The sequence below is a fragment of the Tachyglossus aculeatus genome, chromosome 5, assembly GCF_015852505.1.
Source record: "Tachyglossus aculeatus isolate mTacAcu1 chromosome 5, mTacAcu1.pri, whole genome shotgun sequence".
Classification (NCBI taxonomy): Eukaryota; Metazoa; Chordata; class Mammalia; order Monotremata; family Tachyglossidae; genus Tachyglossus; species Tachyglossus aculeatus.
In genome coordinates, this window is record NC_052070.1 from 51,445,412 (window position 1) to 51,462,917 (window position 17,506).

The 17,506-nt window shown below is 42.2% G+C and overlaps 1 protein-coding gene across 1 annotated transcript in view; it reads left to right on the forward strand.

Annotated features, from left to right (window-relative positions):
- Nucleotides 1-17,506, forward strand: part of VPS13D (vacuolar protein sorting 13 homolog D) — a 333,705-nt gene that overhangs the window by 175,675 nt on the left and 140,524 nt on the right. Inside the window, exons 63-65 of the mRNA XM_038746364.1 lie at nt 232-380; nt 6,899-7,033; nt 9,354-9,521. Coding sequence (XP_038602292.1) covers nt 232-380; nt 6,899-7,033; nt 9,354-9,521 — 452 coding nt within the window. The remainder of the gene's footprint in view (nt 1-231; nt 381-6,898; nt 7,034-9,353; nt 9,522-17,506) is intronic.

Sequence of the window (17,506 nt, forward strand, 5' to 3'; positions counted from 1 at the left end):
TTTCTTGCCCCAAATCTCTTTTTGCTAGATGCATAAGATTCCATTTGAGGAGATGATGCCGACCAGATTTATTTACCAACACTACCCAAGGAATTCACTTTTGCCAACGGCTCCACGTTTTGGGCATCCCCATGCTCTGGTTTAAGATTATATTTTTCTGTTGATTTTTTGGTGTTTACAAGATATACCTCAGTTAATTATTGACTCTGATTGTATCTGTGTTGGTACCAGAGGTGGAAAGTTATGATGAAAACCTCCACGAAAAGACGGCTGAACAGAGCGGGACACCGAATCGATACTACTTTGAAAATCTTAAAATCAGCGTGCCCCAAATCAAACTGAGTGTGTTCACTTCCAACAAGCTTCCCTTAGATCTCAAGGTGAGGTGGGGTCTAACGTTGGGAATCGCTGGGGTCTAGTAATGGAGGAAAATTGCTCCATTTTAACTTGCTCATGCGTCTTTTCAGCCAATACTTTACAGCCCTCTTTCCCACACTGTGCATTAATCGAGTCATCCTGGGCACTCAAGAAAATATTAAACCAGAATGTGATAGGCACTGCACAGAAACATTCAAAAGTCATTGTGCCTGCTCAAGCTCATTATGTTACTTACTGTCTTGCTTTAACTCATCTTGCAACAGAGCAAAGACGCTTATAATAGTAATCCTTTTAACGATGGGAAAATCACTGTGTTAATATCGTCTGCAGGTAGCTGCTTTCCTTGTGTTGCTCTTTGGAATAAGTTCCCTGTGGCGAATGGGTTCACTTTCTCCTGTATGGGTTCCATTCTTCCAGGAACTAGTGTAAGCATTTCCTGGAGGCTCTGAAAATTGTGATTTCTACTTAGATGTTGGATGTTTGTCATCTGTCACATTCTTATTCTATTTGATTACTGCATCAGCCCTTCCCTTCTCCAGCCCAGCATTCACTCTACTGCCTGGATCATTTTTCTAAACATCATTTTTCTCATGTCTCCCCATTCCTCCAAAGGTGGCCCATTCTCTTCCACAACAAGCAGCAACATCTGACTGTCCACTTTTGGGGCAGTCAGTCAGCTCTCTCCCCATTACTCATCTCATTCCTTTCCCACTGCAATCCAGCCTGCACGCTTCATTCCTCTAAAGACAACCTACTTATTCTGTCTTGTTCTTTTTTCACCCACTGACGACCTCTTGTTCCTGCCCTCCCTCATGCGCGGAACTACCCCCTTCACATCAGGCAAACCACAACTCTTCCCACCATTAAAGTCCTTCTAAAGTCACATCACCTCCAGGAAGCCTTCCCTAATTAATTTCTTTTTTCCCCACCCTATTTCCCCCCACTTCCACTTCAACACTTCAGTGACATCTATGTATTAAGAGTCCTCACCCCTTAAGCACTTGGATATTAAACTCATCCCCTCCATGTCATAGCCCTTATCTTTAAACTCTGTTGCTTATTCATTGTAGTGTCTTGTCTCCCCCAGTAGATGGTAAGCTCCTTGAGGGTAAGAATCATGTCTGCAACCTCCATTGTACTGTGCCAAGCATTTAATACAGCACTCTGCACAGAGTAAGCACTCAGGAAATTCGATGTTACAGGGAATGTAGTGCACTAAAAAACTCAGATTTTGTCCCTCCTTTAGGAGTCACTCAGTGCTTTATTATTGTTGAATCACATGTCTCTGCAGTTCATGAGTCAGTAGCAAGATGTGTGCTGCAGGTTGGAAATTACTCTTTAAATCAAAGGTTTGGTCATGAAATCCTGGTTCATAAAAGGAAACTTTTCAAAGCACATTTCCAGGTAATTGGGAAACAATTATTGAACAATCATGTAGAGAGAACACAGAAATAGGATTCAGCATTCTAAGCAGGTTCTGGAAACTGGGATTTGAGAGTTCTGTTTACCATGTATGAATGACACTCCAGCTCTGAAGACTGCATGTTCTCTGAAATAATAGGATGATGACACTTCTTCTCTAAATATTTCTAATGAAGTAATGTCATTGTATTTGTAGTTGTTAAGAAAAATAGCCTGTGTGTTTTTAGATGACTATGTACTGTCTAAAAAGTGTGTATTTGAAGATGGAACAGCTTAATCAATGGCATTTATTGAACACTTACTGAGCACCATTGTAGCAGAGCACCATACTAAGCGCTTGGCACAAGAAGCTAGATGTGATAAATCTGAGGTAAATACAAGTTTCACAATATTATAAAAGATTGAACAGCACTACGACTATGTAGTTCTTCATTGTAGTTTAGAGCTTCATGCTCAGATTGTCCGACAGCCTTCCAAAAGACACGCTGGCCTCTTGATTGAGTTTATCAATGTATCATTAGACAGTGTGCTGCTTAAACAATTGAATTCTGTGATAGCGCCCAGCCTTGAAGTGTTTGTCGGGTTCCCTGGTGAGGCTGATACATAACCCTTCCCCCCCCCGCCGCCTTTGGTCTAATCACTAATTTGTAGCTCTAGGCCGATTCATCAAAGTGATTCATAATCACGTGCATGCTATCTTGCCTCTGTGCACCTGGGGCTCCAGTGTGCATATATGAGTGGCTGCCTCTAGGACTTTTGATGATGCTCTAGCTCTTTTTGTGTTTCAAGTTTCCCAAAATATCATAAACGCTTTTTGACATCAAAGTCTAGGTCCTTCATTGCATCTTTTGGACATAGCATTCATTCATTCATTCATTCAGTTCAATCATATTTATTGAGCGTCTACTGTGTGCAAAGCACTGTACTAAGCACTTGGAAAGTACAGTTCGGCAATACATAGAGACAATTCCTACCCTACAGTGGGTTCACAGTCTAGAAGGGGGAGACAGACAATGAAACAAAACAAGTAGACAGGAAGCACTTTATAATAATGATGGCATTTATTAAGCACTTACTGTGTGCAAAGCACTATTCTAAGCACTGGGGAGGTTACAAGGTGATCAGGTTGTCCCACGAGGGTCTCACAGTCTTAATCCCCATTTTACAGATGAGGGAACTGAGGCCCAGAGAAGTTAAGTGACTTGCCCAAAGTCACACAGCTGACAGTTGGTGGAGCAGGGATTTGAACCCGTGACCTCTGACTCCAAAGCCTGTGCTCTTTCCACTGAGCCATGCTGCTTCTCACTAGCAGCGTAGCAGCACAGCAGTGTAGAATAAATTGAACAGGATTAGACCTTCAACCCAACCCTGCTCTACTCCCTTGGTGATGGGGAATGGGTTAGAGAGGACATCTTTGAGATGTCAATGAGCATCTCAGAACAGCCAAATTTATAAGCACTTAGTCCAGTGCTCTGCACACAGTAAGCGCTCAATAAATACAGCTGAATGAATGAATTTAATGAGCACCACCTCTGAGAAGAAACCATGAAAGTCAGTTTTAAAATTAAGTATAGCCTTCTGCACAGTAACCTAACCTAATAATAATACCTTGGATTTTTATTGTGCCTTTTTTCCAAAGGGCTCAAAGGGATCTTTTGCTCATTTATGCCCAGAACATTCTAGTCAAAAAGGGAAGCACTGAAACTATTTACACAATTATTGTACAAGTAGGGCAATTGACACACCATAGGATTAGGTGATTTATTAACACTCCCCCGAGATGGTGGCAGAATTTGGACATTACCTCAGTCTTCTCTGTGCTGCGCATTTAAATTGCAGGGTCTTGCAAAGGTAAGGGAAAGGCCAAAAGGGACCAGGCCCTTTAAAGAGTCTCACAAGTTATTGAAAGTAGAATGCTTTTCAGCTCAGGGGACCTCAAGTCTTTTCTCCGTTCCCAGTGTTGGGAAATTGCAAAAGTTACTCTTTAATTGAGCAAATCTAGTTTGGAAGAAAACCCAATTTTAAATAGTTGGAGAGAAGGAGGTCAAAGGGGGCAATTGAAAACAAAGACTCTATTTAAAAAGTTCAGAAGTGTCTTCTCAAAGGCTTGAAATAATTTGTTGGAAAATTTCAGACCCTTCACATTTTTTTCCCTCTCCCTAAATAAAAAACAGATTTAAAAAAAAATCCAGTATTGTTAATTGTATTTCAGAGAGAAAGAGAAATATCCCAGCAGTTTTAAACATTGTCCCAAGAGGGAAATGGGCAAGTACCCCATTTCCCATAAACAGTCACTATGTACCATAAATAAATCTTTAAAGAATGAATTCCAGACCACGCAGAATTAACTGAGAAAGGAAAGACTGGGCTATGGATTAGCCGGAGATCTTAGATCTTTCGGCACATGGACAGGTATTTCTCCTCCCGACCATAAAGTTTCTATAAAGCTTCAGCATTAATTTCTAGGAAAGTGGGAGTAGACAGATTCTTATTTTTATTAGGAACCTGAATGGACAGACTGCTTTCTGTGTCATCCAGCATTTTATTGCAGGAAACTGCCTGCTACTTGTGTAAATAAGCAGCAAGTTTGTACACTACTGTATTCGATTAGTCATTTGATTACTACATACATAGACCCCACTTAAATGCCTTCTCATTCACCATCGCACATTGATGAGTGCTGACTGTGTAAGTCATTTGAGTGTCCTGAAGGTGGCAGAACAATTCATCCCCCAAACTAAATTCAGGCACCTCTGTTCGGGAGCTTATAGACTGCAAATGTGAAAAATATCATTTGAATTAAAACTTTCAAGGAGTATTTTGATGCAACTGCTTGATAAGTTAGAAAGTGACCGGGGAATGTTATGTTGGCCTGAAGAATTTGACAGTCCAGTTGAAATTCGGAGTTTGCTGCTTCATGTTCCTCTAGTGTGGGATGTAGCCTTTTTTGGGCTCCTGGTCTGTGTTTTCATCTCCCCTTCTCAAATTGTTGATAGGAGAACTTCTGCAGAAGGTCTGGTGGAAAGAGGGTGGACTAAGACTCAACAATAATAATAATGGCATTTATTAAGAGCTTTCTATGGGCAAAGCACTGTTCTAAGCACTGGGGAGGTTACAAGGTGATCAGGTTGTCCCATGGGGGGCTCACAGTCTTTATCCCCATTTTACAGATGAGATCACTGAGGCACAGAGAAGTTGTGACTTGCCCAAAGTCACACAGCTGACAACTGGCGGAGCCAGAATTTGAACCCATGACCTCTGACTCCAAAGCCCGTGCTCTTTCCACTGAGCCACACTGCTTCTCTAGTGGCCTATCCTTTAAAACAGGCACTGGGCACTGCCGTTGACTTGTGTGGTGACCTTTACCAAGTGATTTTATCTCTCTCCACTTCAGCTCTCCTATCTGAAAATCATTCCCCCTCCTACCTCACTGGTTTATGGTGAAGGTCCTCGGGTAGTGAAGGCGTTCGAAAAGCAAGCCACCTTTTTCTCTAAGGAGACTTTATATTGCAGCAGAAAAAGTTGCCCTCCTTCGTCCATTCATAATTAATCGTTAGCCCAGCTTTAAAATGGAGAGATGGTGTCATAAGAGTTTAAAGACCGTAAGAAAAACTTGGCTATGTAGTCCTTAATTACCAGGGAACTTAGCTCATTTTCTCCCTAAACTGTGTATCTGCCCTTATCTAGTCACGACTGATTGCTGTCCATTCAGTATGGTTCCTGTTAAATAGCTTGTCTCTCAGTATGTAGAACAAGCCACTTGGACAAAAAAGGGCAATTTCTCCCACCTGGGCTCCACATATCCAGTTTGTAGAGTCTTTTGAAGGTCATATACAAACTCCTCCAAATGAGAAGGAAGGGGCAAGGGAAGATCTTTGAGAGATGCAAGCCACGTGGTCTCGTGGATAGAGCACCAGCCTGGGAGTCAAAAGGACTTGGGCTCTAATCCTGGCACCGCCACTTGTCTGCTTTGTGACCTTGGGCAAGTCACTTCTCTTCTCTGTCCTTCAGTTACCTCATTTGTAAAATGGGAATTAGGATTGTGAGAACAGTATCCAAACTGACAAGCTCGTATATACCCCTGTGCTTAGTTGAGTGCCTGGAACGTAGTAAGCCCATTGGAAATGCCATAAAAAAGAAGAAAGGTATCAAGAGGAACTAGGAAAGCCAGTGAAATAAATCTTTTTTACAGCATTTTCCTGCAGTCTGCAGGGGTTCTCTCCATAAAGAATAGATCAGTCAATTAGTTGATGGTACTTACTGAGCGCTTTACTATGTGCAGAGCACTGTACCAAGTGCTTAGGAGAGGACAGTACAACAGAATTTGCAAACATATTCCTTGTCCATAACGAGCTTATAGTCTAGAGGGCTCTCTTGACCTTTCTCCCAGGGCCCCTTTGACCCTCCTGCCAAATTCAACCCTGGCCACTGTCTTCTTGTAGATATAAAGGTCTAGTCAAAGATATCATCTTGTTCATATGCGAGAGAACAATAAGAATGTAGAATGGGTTGACTTGATTTAACTTTGCTATCACAGAGGAGAACATAGACCTGGGAGATCAAAAATGGATCTTGTTTTAAGGACCAAATGGATTAAAGTTTTTGATAATCAGTGATCATTCTTTGAGCTTTATTTGGATAAAAGAGGAAAGCACTGGAGGGAATTAGAAGACTCTTAGGGAGTACTCACTAAAAAGAAAATATATTGCTGTTAGAATGGAGCTTCTCTCCCTTCTCTGATCTGCACATAGTAGTAAATGCTCAATAAATACTATTGATTCTGTCTTCATAAATCATTCATTTCTGCCTTTACATTCTGGGACAGACCTTTAAATGGCATGTGAGTACTTAAGTGCCCGTGATGCTAGTGACATATATTCATAGAATGTCTAGGGTATAATCTATACGTAGGGCCCTAGTCTCAGCGTTGGCCTGGCATTGCCATTCCAGACACCAAAACAGCTAAATCCCAAATGTACCTGAAGATTTATTCTTTTTATATTAATGGAGAATATTGTCTACAACAAAGGCAGAATCAAGGCACTCTAGAAATCCTACTAAAGGTACAATAAGTCATTCCAATTGTTTGCTTTCCCAGGCCCTGAAAAGCACACTGGGTTTTCCATTGATCCGATTTGAGGATGCAGTGATTAACCTAGACCCATTCACCAGGGTCCACCCTTATGAAACCAAGGAATTTATCATTAATGATATCCTCAAACACTTTCAAGAGGTGAGTGCTTGGGAAGTATTATCATGTCAATAAAAACATAAATGTATACTTGTATTTTTGTGTTATTTTGAGATTATGATCACAAAATCAATATTAAACGAACTAGCTAATGGGTAATCCAGTCCGTTTAAAAGGCGAAACAAAAGATCCTGTCCTCCTTATCCATCATATAGCTAAGGATACATTTCTCTTCCCGTCTTTGAAGTCCACCAGAGAAAGATACTGAATCTGAAAATGAAAGCAATGATCTAAGATCCTGTATGATTCTTTTTGACAAACCTGGCTTTTCCAATAAACTATTACCCGATCATGTTGGAAACCATCCATTTCATGTCACCTTGGAAAGTGTGTTTCCTTTCCCAGACCAAAATAGGAAACTGTATCATACCTCTTCAGTGGTTAGATGAACAACCAGAATTCTTAATCATTAAAGCCATGAGACCTTCTGATCCTGCTTTTGGAGCACTTTTGTTTTGGGAATTTTTCCCAAGTTACTTTGTTTGTGCCAGAAAATGAGAGCTGTAGTGCAGTAATTTGGGACTTCAGAAGGGCAGGGAAAATATAAGAATGCAGAGTGGGAGCTTTGTTTCATCAAGCAGCTAATCAGTCAATGGTATTTATTGAAGTCCTTACTGTGTGCAGAATGCTGTGCTAAGCATTGGAGAGAGTACAATGTAAAGGCAAGTTTCCTGCCCACAAGGAGCTTACAATGTAAAGAGGGAGATATTAACATTTAGTGGAAAGACATCTGCTCCATTCCTCCTTTTTTATATGGTATTTGTTAAGCACTTAGTATGTGCCAGGCAGTGTACTAAGCATTGGGGTAGATACAAGTTAATCAGGTTGGACACAGGACACAGCTAGGGCTCCCAGTCTTAATCCCCCTTTTACAGATGAGGTAACTGAGGCACAGAAAAAGTGAAAGAAAGTACATGACTTGCCCTAGGTCACACAGCAGACACGTCCCGGAGCCAGGATTAGAACCTGGGTCCTGACTCTCAGGCCCATGCTCATTCCACTAGGCCATGCTCCTTTCCACCCACTCTTTCACCTTTATCTCTCACCAACCCCCCTCCAAACTGTCACTAGTGCTGCTCAGGAGTAGCATTATGGCATGGTGGAAGGAGTATGGGCCTGGGAATCAGGGGGGTCGTGAGTTCTAAACCTGGCTCTGCCACTTGTCTGCTGTGTGAACCTCAAGTAAATCACTTAACTTTTCTGTGCCTCAGTTACTTCATCTGTAAAATGGGGATTAAGACTAGGAGCCCCATGGGGGGACAGGGACTATGTCCAACCTGATTGCCTTGCATCTGCTCCAATGCTTAGAACAGTGCTTGGCATATAGTATGCGCTTAATAAATGCATTTTTTTTTTAAAAAAAGGAGGATATATTCCAGACAGCCAAGAAAAGGCATCATGGAATTGTTTTGATGTCTGTCTCCCCCTCTCTAGACTGTAAGCCCATTGTGGGCAGGGATTGTCGCTCTTTATTGCTGAATTGTACTTTTCAAGCACTTAGTACAGTGCTCTTCACACTGTAAGTGCTCAATAAATGTGATTGAATGAATGAGTTATGGAAGCCTTTGCAATGCAGTGTGTAGCCATTTGTGTAAGCATAGCGTTTATTAATCAGTCAACCAGTGGTATTTATTGAGCGCTTCTGTGTGCAGAGCACTATATTAAGCTCTTGGAAGAATACAATATCACAGAGTTAGTAGGCACATTCCCTGCCCACAATGAGCTTACAGTCTAGAGGGGGAGACAGATGTTACTATAACTAAAATTATGGATATATTCATAAGTGCTGTAGAGCTGAAGGAGGGTTGAATAAAGGGAGCAAATCCAAATGCAAGGGTGACACCGAAGGGAGTGGGAGAAGAAAAAATGAGGGTTTAGTCAGGAAAGGCCTCTTCGAGGAGATGTGCCTTCAGTAAGGCTTTGAAGGTAGGGAGAGTAATTGTCTCCGATATGAAGAGGGAGGGCATTCTAGGCCACAGGCAGAACATGGGCAAGAAGTCAGCAAATAGGTTGATGTTAGAGGAATGAAGTGTGTGGGCTGGGCTGTAGGAGGACAGCAGTGAAGTAAGGTAGGATGAGGGAAGGTGATTAAGGGCTTTAACGCTGATGGTAAGGACTTTCCGTTTAATGCAAAGGTGGATGGGTAAGCACTGGAGGCTCTTGAGATATGGAAAAACATGGAGTGAACGTTTATGTAGAAAAATGATCCGGGCAGGAGATTAAATTAGTGACTTGAAATAATGCTCAATTTAATGAGTCTAAACAACTGCTGATTATATTTCCTGTACCGTGTATTTGAAAGGAACTCCTGAGTCAGGCGGCCAGGATCCTCGGTTCAGTGGATTTCCTTGGCAATCCTATGGGGCTTCTGAATGACGTTTCAGAAGGTGTTACCGGACTGATAAAATATGGAAATGTTGGAGGCCTTATCCGTAATGTTACACATGGAGTATCAAATTCAGCTGCAAAGGTAAGCCATTATGCTTTGGAGGGTTTAGCTGAGTGTCTCGCATGATGTGAGTTATCGTGAATATGTGTAATCTGTGACTTTATTTCAATATTCCTTCTCCCCATTGAACAGGGGGCCAGTAATCAAGACGTAGCTACTACAGAATAGGGGAGACCATGTGAAATGGGTCTCCCAATGGATCATGGTATTTTATGATCAGGCTCTTCCTTCTTGCTTTCTTTTAAAAAAGCTGCCTTGCCAACTCAACAGGGACAAGTACGAAACCTAAAATGAGTTTAGGCCATTCACAAAACTCGCTTCTAAATCAGTCACAGGTTAACCAAGTCCCTGTCTATAGTGAGCTGCTGTATAGCCAGGTCCCAGAGGCCTTCCCTACTGTTTACCTAACTGTTCTCAGGGTAATTATTCTTTGGCCCAGCCAATTTATTTTAGACCCAGGGCCTATGGGCCATTATTAATTTTCCAGGCTCCATCTGCCATGTCCAGTTTTTTCGATCTTGGGTTTCATAAGCGAGCTCTGTCTCCATCCTTGGAACTAAAATGTAAGATGAGGGCAGGGAACTGTCTGAATCATCAATTAGAGAGCATTGGATCCAGCCTAACAATATAAATCAGTGCATAAAACTGTGCCTAGAATCACTTTTCACACCATCCCTTAGACTTGAAGCAGACTTGAATGTTGGCATTGTATTCAGAATGATTAGCATCACCACCCATGACTGCAGATTTCTCAACTTTACCCTTCAGACTTCCCCTTTCAGATGGTGAACCTTGGCAGAGTCAGCTCCCTTGTGCAGAGAGTTCAGATTTCCCAATTTTATAAAATTGCATTTTCAGTTCAAACCAACATAAGAGTTTTCATGATGTTACCAGTTCTTTTATCGCCCAAGTCTCCTGTTTCTAATTCATTGGTGCTAGTTTACATTCAGTACACAGAAAGCCCCTCAAAACTCTTGCACCTGAATCAGGAAAGTTGGGCAAGATAAGTTTTCCTTATTTTGAATTGGCTGGAAGAAATAACTCATGTGATAATTCATTCAGTTGTATTTGGCTCCATCATCCACTATCTATTGGAAGTGGTGAATTGCTATTATTAATAATAACAATAATGTTATATTATTAATATATAATATATAAATACTATGATAATTATATAATGTGTTGTTATATTATTAATAATAACAAAATTAATATAATTTGTTAATGAATCGTATTTTAATGGTATTTGTTGAGCACTAATTATGTGCCAAGAACTGTACTGAGAGCTGGGGTAGATATAGTCCATGTCCCACATAGGGCTCACAGTCTTAATCTCCGTTTTATACATGAGGCACAAGGAAGGTAAGTGACTTAACCAAGGTCACCCAGTGGGCAGTTGGCAGATCTGGATTTCGAATCCAGGTCCTCTGATTCCCAGGCCCATACTCTTTCCACTTGAGTATGCCTGTTGTAATGATTAGAGTCACTGACATGTTGGGCTGAGCAAATTAAGACGTAATGCTGATCAGTAACTTAGTCTCTGCTAGGACTGCCTCCCCAACCTGCTTCTCATATGAAGTATGTTGCAAGGCGCTAAGAATGTATTAAAGATTAAGCTTTGTGTCATTGTTTTGGAGATGGAGTAAAACAAGCAGAGAAAAGCACTTTGGTTCAGTTTAGGGAAGTCTGCGAAGGCAGGCTGATTGAGATTATATATTTAACTTGCGGCCTTATTGGATTTTATTGAAAATATGTTGTTTAGCTTTTCTGTGGTGGCTACGAGTTTCAAAGTGCCATATCATTCAGCTCCTGAACTTTCCAGAAGGTGGCCAAGATTTTAGAATTGAAGGTCCTGTCTTCTTGGAATGTGCTTCCTTATGTGGTTGACCAGAGTTTGAATGTGGTGGTCTCTAAGATACACAACAAAGCATGTTTTCTATGTTTAGTTTGTGGTTAAAGTCTATTTTATGCGATCATCTTTCCTTTGATAAGATAATCAAGATTCTGTTTTGCTCGAAGCTTAGGATAATTTTTTTTAAGTAAAAACCCTAATATGTTGTAAAAATCAGTAAGGGAATCATCAAAATAAACTAGAAAAATCACTCAGAAGTTAACATGCGCAAGGAATGGGACTGGTTGACTAAATGCGTAATTGTTATAGTCTACAATCATGCAAGCACATGCTGCCCCAAGTAGACTGAATTTCTTTGTTGCTTTTGGTATTGGAGACAGACATTTACTAAAGTCGTTCTTTGGTTTGCTTTTATAGGTTCCCTCGGGGGTGGAAGGGAGGGAGATTTTAGGAAGGCAAGCAACCACACCAATCAAAGGGTAGCCTTAGGCATTGTCTCTTGAAGGAAGGGTGGTGCTGCATAATTAAAGAAAGGCATCTCGGAGTCCCAAATCCTGGAATCAATCAATCGTCAGCCTCAGTTTACCCATCCAATGAGGCGATGTGCACTGTCACTATCTTTGTCCAGAAACGCTCTGGACATATTACTCCCCTCCTCAAAAACCTCCAATGGCTACCGATCAATCTGCGCATCAAGCAGAAACTCCTCACCCTGGGCTTCAAGGCTGTCCATCACCTCGCCCCCTCCTACCTCACCTCCCTTCTCTCCTTCTACTGCCCAGCCCGCACCCTCCGCTCCTCCACCACTAATCTCCTCACTGTACCTCGCTCTCGCCTGTCCCGCCATCGACCCCCGGCCCACGTCATCCCCCGGGCCTGGAATGCCCTCCCTCTTCCAATCCGCCAAGCTAGCTCTCTTCCTCCCTTCAAGGCCCTGCTGAGAGCTCACCTCCTCCAGGAGGCCTTCCCAGACTGAGCCCCTTCTTTCCTCTCCCCCTCGTCCCCCTCTCCATCCCCCCGTCTTACCTCCTTCCCTTCCCCACAGCACCTGTATATATGTATATATGGTTGTACATATTTATTACTCTATTTATCTATTTATTTATTTATTTTACTTGTACATTTCTATCCTACTTATTTTATTTTGTTGGTATGTTTGGTTCTGTTCTCTGTCTCCCCCTTTTAGACTGTGAGCCCACTGTTGGGTAGGGACTGTCTCTATGTGATGCCAATTTGTACTTCCCAAGCGCTTAGTACAGTGCTCTGCACATAGTAAGCGCTCAATAAATACGATTGATTGATTGATTGATTGATTGTCAGAAGTATATAAATGCTTAAGTTGCATGTTTGTTTGTCTTGACACCCTTATTTGATCGGAGGCAAGAGCGAAAACAGCAGCAGGCCCTGAACTTATCAGACAGCACAATAATAATTATGATATTCGTTAAGCGCTTATTATGTGCCAGGCACTATAGTAAGCACTAGACCACAGGCAGTGTTTTTGTGCACACAGTGCGGCTGGGGCTTTGCGTTCTGCATTAACTTTTCCACTCATACAAATGCTTCTAGGTGAACTTCATTATCAGTCTTCCCCAAGTATCAAGGGCAAGTTTATATATATGATCATTTGCACCTCCATGACAGGACCCATGCCTCTAGCATCTCTACTATCTAAAAATACATTTCTCTAGAGTGTATGCTTCTTGGAGGCAGGGAACATATCCACTAACTCTACTGTATCGTACTATGCCAAGTGCTTAGTACAGTGAAAAACGTTCAGTAAATACCATTGATTGATTGATTGATTGATCAACTGTGAATTGAGAGTTACTGGAAATGGAGCCCAAGATTCCAGAGCCATGCAGAATATGTCTCATTTATACCTCCTCCGGCACTGTGAAGAGGAAGGTGACAAATAAACAGCCAAACGTTTATTATAGGGTGTAAATGTCCACAGCTCATATGCACTAAGTGTACTTGTGTCTTGACCATAGTCTGGAACCATATGTACTTTTCTACAGGCTTTGTTTCCCATTATGGCCTCCTGAATTGCAAATCAACACTACCCTACTCCGATCCTCTTACATTTGATGTTAGTAGGTCTATTCACAGTGAATATTTATAAAACATATAATCAGTGGTGTATATTGAGTGCTTACGATATGCAGCATACTGTGCTAAACACTGGGGAGAGTTCAATGCAACAGAATTAGCAGACACATTCCCTGCCCACACAGAGCTCACAGTCTAGAAGGAGCTCATATGGCATCAGTCTAGTTTGATTTGATGGAACTTGTAAGCTTTTTAGCTATGCACATTAAGCCGCCTGGCCTCTATAGAACTGATAAACTTCCTCATTGTCTTTCAGGTGCTTTGAAGGTTGATTGGAAGGGCTATATTCAATCTCCTTTCACTCTCTAAAGAGTCAGTCCATCAAACAATGGTATTTATTGAGTGTTTACCATGTGCAGAGTAGTGTGCTGAGCCCTTGTGACAGTACAATAAAACAGAGTTCACAGACATGTTCCCTGCTTTCAATAAGCTTATAGTCTAGTGGGGGAACAGACATTAAGATAAATTATGAATACGAACATATGTTCGTAGGGCTGAGGGTAGGGTGAATATCGAGGGCTTAAGATCCAAGTGCATAAGCGACACAGAAGAGAAAGGGAGTTGGAGAATTTAACGTTTAACTGGGGTAGGCCTCTTGGAGGAGTTGTGATTTTGATAGGGCTTTAAAGGTGGCCCATCATATATGAAGAAGGAAGGAGGTCCAGACTAGGGGAAGGACACAGATAATGGGTTAGTAGTGAGATAGACAAGATTGTGGTACATTGAGTAAGTTGACGGTAGGGCAGGGAAGGATGTGGGCTGGATCGTAGTAGGAAAACAGCAAGGTAAATTAGGAGAGGGTGAGCTGATTGGAAGCCTAAAAGTTAATAATAATAATAATGGTATTTGTTAAGCACTTACTATGTGCCAAGCGGATATGTACACAATAATAATAATAATAATGATGGTATTGGTTAAGCGCTTACTATGTGCCAAGCACTGCTCTAAGCGCTGGGGTAGATACAAGGTAATCAGGTTGTCCCACATGGGGCTCACAGTCTTAATCCCCATTTTACAGATGAGGTAACTGAGGCACAGAGAAGTTAAGTGACTTGCCCTAAGTCACACAGCAGGCAAGTGGCGGAGCTGGGATTAGAACCCACCACCTCTGACTCCCAAACCCATGCTCTTTCCATTAAGCCACGCTGCTTCTCTAAGTAAAGAGTTTCTGTTTGGTGCATCTGCTCCAAGAGGCCTTCCCTCACTAAGCCCTTTATTTCCCCTACTCCCTCTCCCTTCTATATCACCCTTCCACTGTTTTTTTTTAATGGTATTTGTTAAGTGCTTACTATGTGCCAGGCACTTTACTAAGTGCTGGGGTAGATAAAAGATTGTCAAGTTGGACACAGCCCCTATCCCTGTCCTGCATGGGGCTCACGGTCTTAATCCCCATTTTACAGTTGAGGTTACTGAGGCACAGAGAAGTTAAGTGGTTTGCCCAAGGTCACGTAGCAGACAAGTGACTGAGTTAGGATTAGAACCCAGATCCTCTGTTACCGAGGTCCGTGCTCCATCCACTAGGCCACGCTACTTCCTTTCCATCCCACCCTCAGCCCCGAGCACTTATGTACATATTTATTGAGTACTTACTGTGTGCAGAACCCTGGAAGGTACAATATAACAGAGTTGGTGGACAGGGAACACATCTGCCAACTCTGTTATATTGTTCTCTGCAAACAGTAAGTGCACGGTAAATTTGATCGATTGATTGTGAGCCTGTTGTTGGGTAGGGACTGTCTCTATATGTTGCCAACTTGTACTTCCCAAGCACTTAGTACAGTGCTCTGCACACAGTAAGCGCTCAATAAATACAATTGATTGAATGAATGAATGATTGACCTGCAGCTAGAGGGTCAGGAAAGAAGAGTGATATCTCTTCAGGTAACTTCACACATGAGTTTGCCCCAATTCAACAACATCTTTTGTGGTATTTAATAATGTGGTATTTGTTAAGCACTTACGTGCCAGGCACTCTCCTAGGAGCTGGGGTGGATGTAAGCAAATCAGGTTGGACACAGCCCTTGTGCCATATGGGGCTCACAGTCTTAATCTCCATTTTACAGATGAGGTAACTGAGGCACAGAGAACTTAAGTGACTGCCCAAGGTCACACAGCAGATACGTGGTGGAGCCAGGATTAAAACCCAGATCTTTCTGACTCCCAGGCCCATGCTCTATCTCATAGGCCACTCTGCTTCTCTAATATTCTTTTTGGGTTAATTTATTTTGGAACTGTTGCCTGGAAAATGGGTTATATCTTCCATAGCATGGTTTCAATAGGGACTTAGTAACCACTGGTAAAGGAACAGTTATTGGAATGAATGTTTTTGTACACCTGGGAAAGATTGGGACTAAAGAGGTGTAATCACCAACAAATCGCCTCCATTCTAATTTCTGACACCATTGTCCTAAGAAACTGAATTTTCACATCCATCAGAATGCGGTGGAACTGGGCTCCATGTTATTAAGGTCATTTGTAGTCTGCAAAACTGACTGGACCCTGGAAGGAAACTTGGACTTGACAACTGCATCAGCCTCCTCGCTAACTGCCCTGCCTCTTGTCTCTCCACACTCCAGTCCTTACTTCACTCTGCCTCTTGGATTATTTTTCTAAAAAAAAACATTCGGTCCACATCTCCCCCCTCCTGAAGAACCTCCAGTGATTGCCCATCCACCTCAGCATCAATCAGGGTACAAACAGTGGGTACAGATCCAAGTGCAAGGGCGACGCAGAAGGGAGAGAGTAGGGGAAACAAGGGTCGAGCCGGAGTACGGCTCTTGGAGGAAATGTGCAGGTCTTTGGAGATTCAGTTTCCTAGAGCTTTGATCGAAATTTGGTGTGTGAGGATCATCCATTTTTCATCAGGAAATGACCCTTGGTAGCTGAATGCTTTTGAGTTCCTTTCCCTTAGCTAAGAAAATAAGATTTTCTCATCTTAATAGAGGTCCCTATTTCAGTTCATATTCGCACCTTCCGCAAGATCTTCAAAAGCATTTCTTTTGAATCTTTCCCAAGTTTCTGGTACATTAGTACACTAAGTCCTATTTCTCCTATCCACCTTCCCCTCAACGTGTTGCCTGTGCACTTGACCATATACCCCATGAACCTCGGGACCTACTCTGGTCCCTCTGCACTTTTGTATGCATCCTTATACTCTATTTTCCCAGCGTGGTTTAGTGAGAAGCAGCGTGGCTTAGTTGAGAGAGCATGGGCTTGGGAGTCAGAGATCATGGGTTCTAATCCTGGCTCCACCACTTGTTAGCCATGTGGCCTTGGGCAAGTCACTTAATTTCTCTGTGCCTCAGTGACCTCATCTGTCAAATCGGGATGAAGACTGTGAGCCCCATGTGGGACAACCTGATTACCTTGTATCTACCCCAGCGCTTAGAACAGCGCTTGACACATAGTAAGGGCTTAACAAATACCAACATTATTATTATTAATTAGTATTGATGTCTGTCTTCCCTTGTAGACTGAAAGCCCCTTGTGGGCAGGGAGCGAGAAATCATGGCTAACAACTACATTGATTCATATTTTCCCAAGCACTTTTTCTAATGGTCTTTCAATAGGTTTTTAATATATTCAGATGATCTTGATTCACTAACAGACAATGCTCTTTTCATTTATTCATTCATTCATATTTACTGAGCGCTTACTGTGTGCAGAGCACTGTATTAAGCTCTCGGAAAGTACAATACAACAAAAAAAAGAGACAATCCCTGCCCACAACAGGCTCACAGTCGGGGGGTAGGGGGAAAGGCGACAGACATCAATGCAAGTAAACATGCATCAATATAAATAAAGAGAATAATAGATATATGCATATACACAACTGCTGTGGTGCAGGGAGGGGGGGAAAAGCAAAGAAATTGAGTCAGAGTGACGCGGAAGGGTGGGGGAGCTGAGGAAAAGTGAGGCTTAGTCAGGGAAGGCCTCTTGGAGGAAATGCACCTTCAGTAGGGCTTTACTCTTACATATTCATCTACAAAAATCTCTCCTCTCTCATCTTACTCTTCCCCAAGACCTCACCACCTGCCTCTTA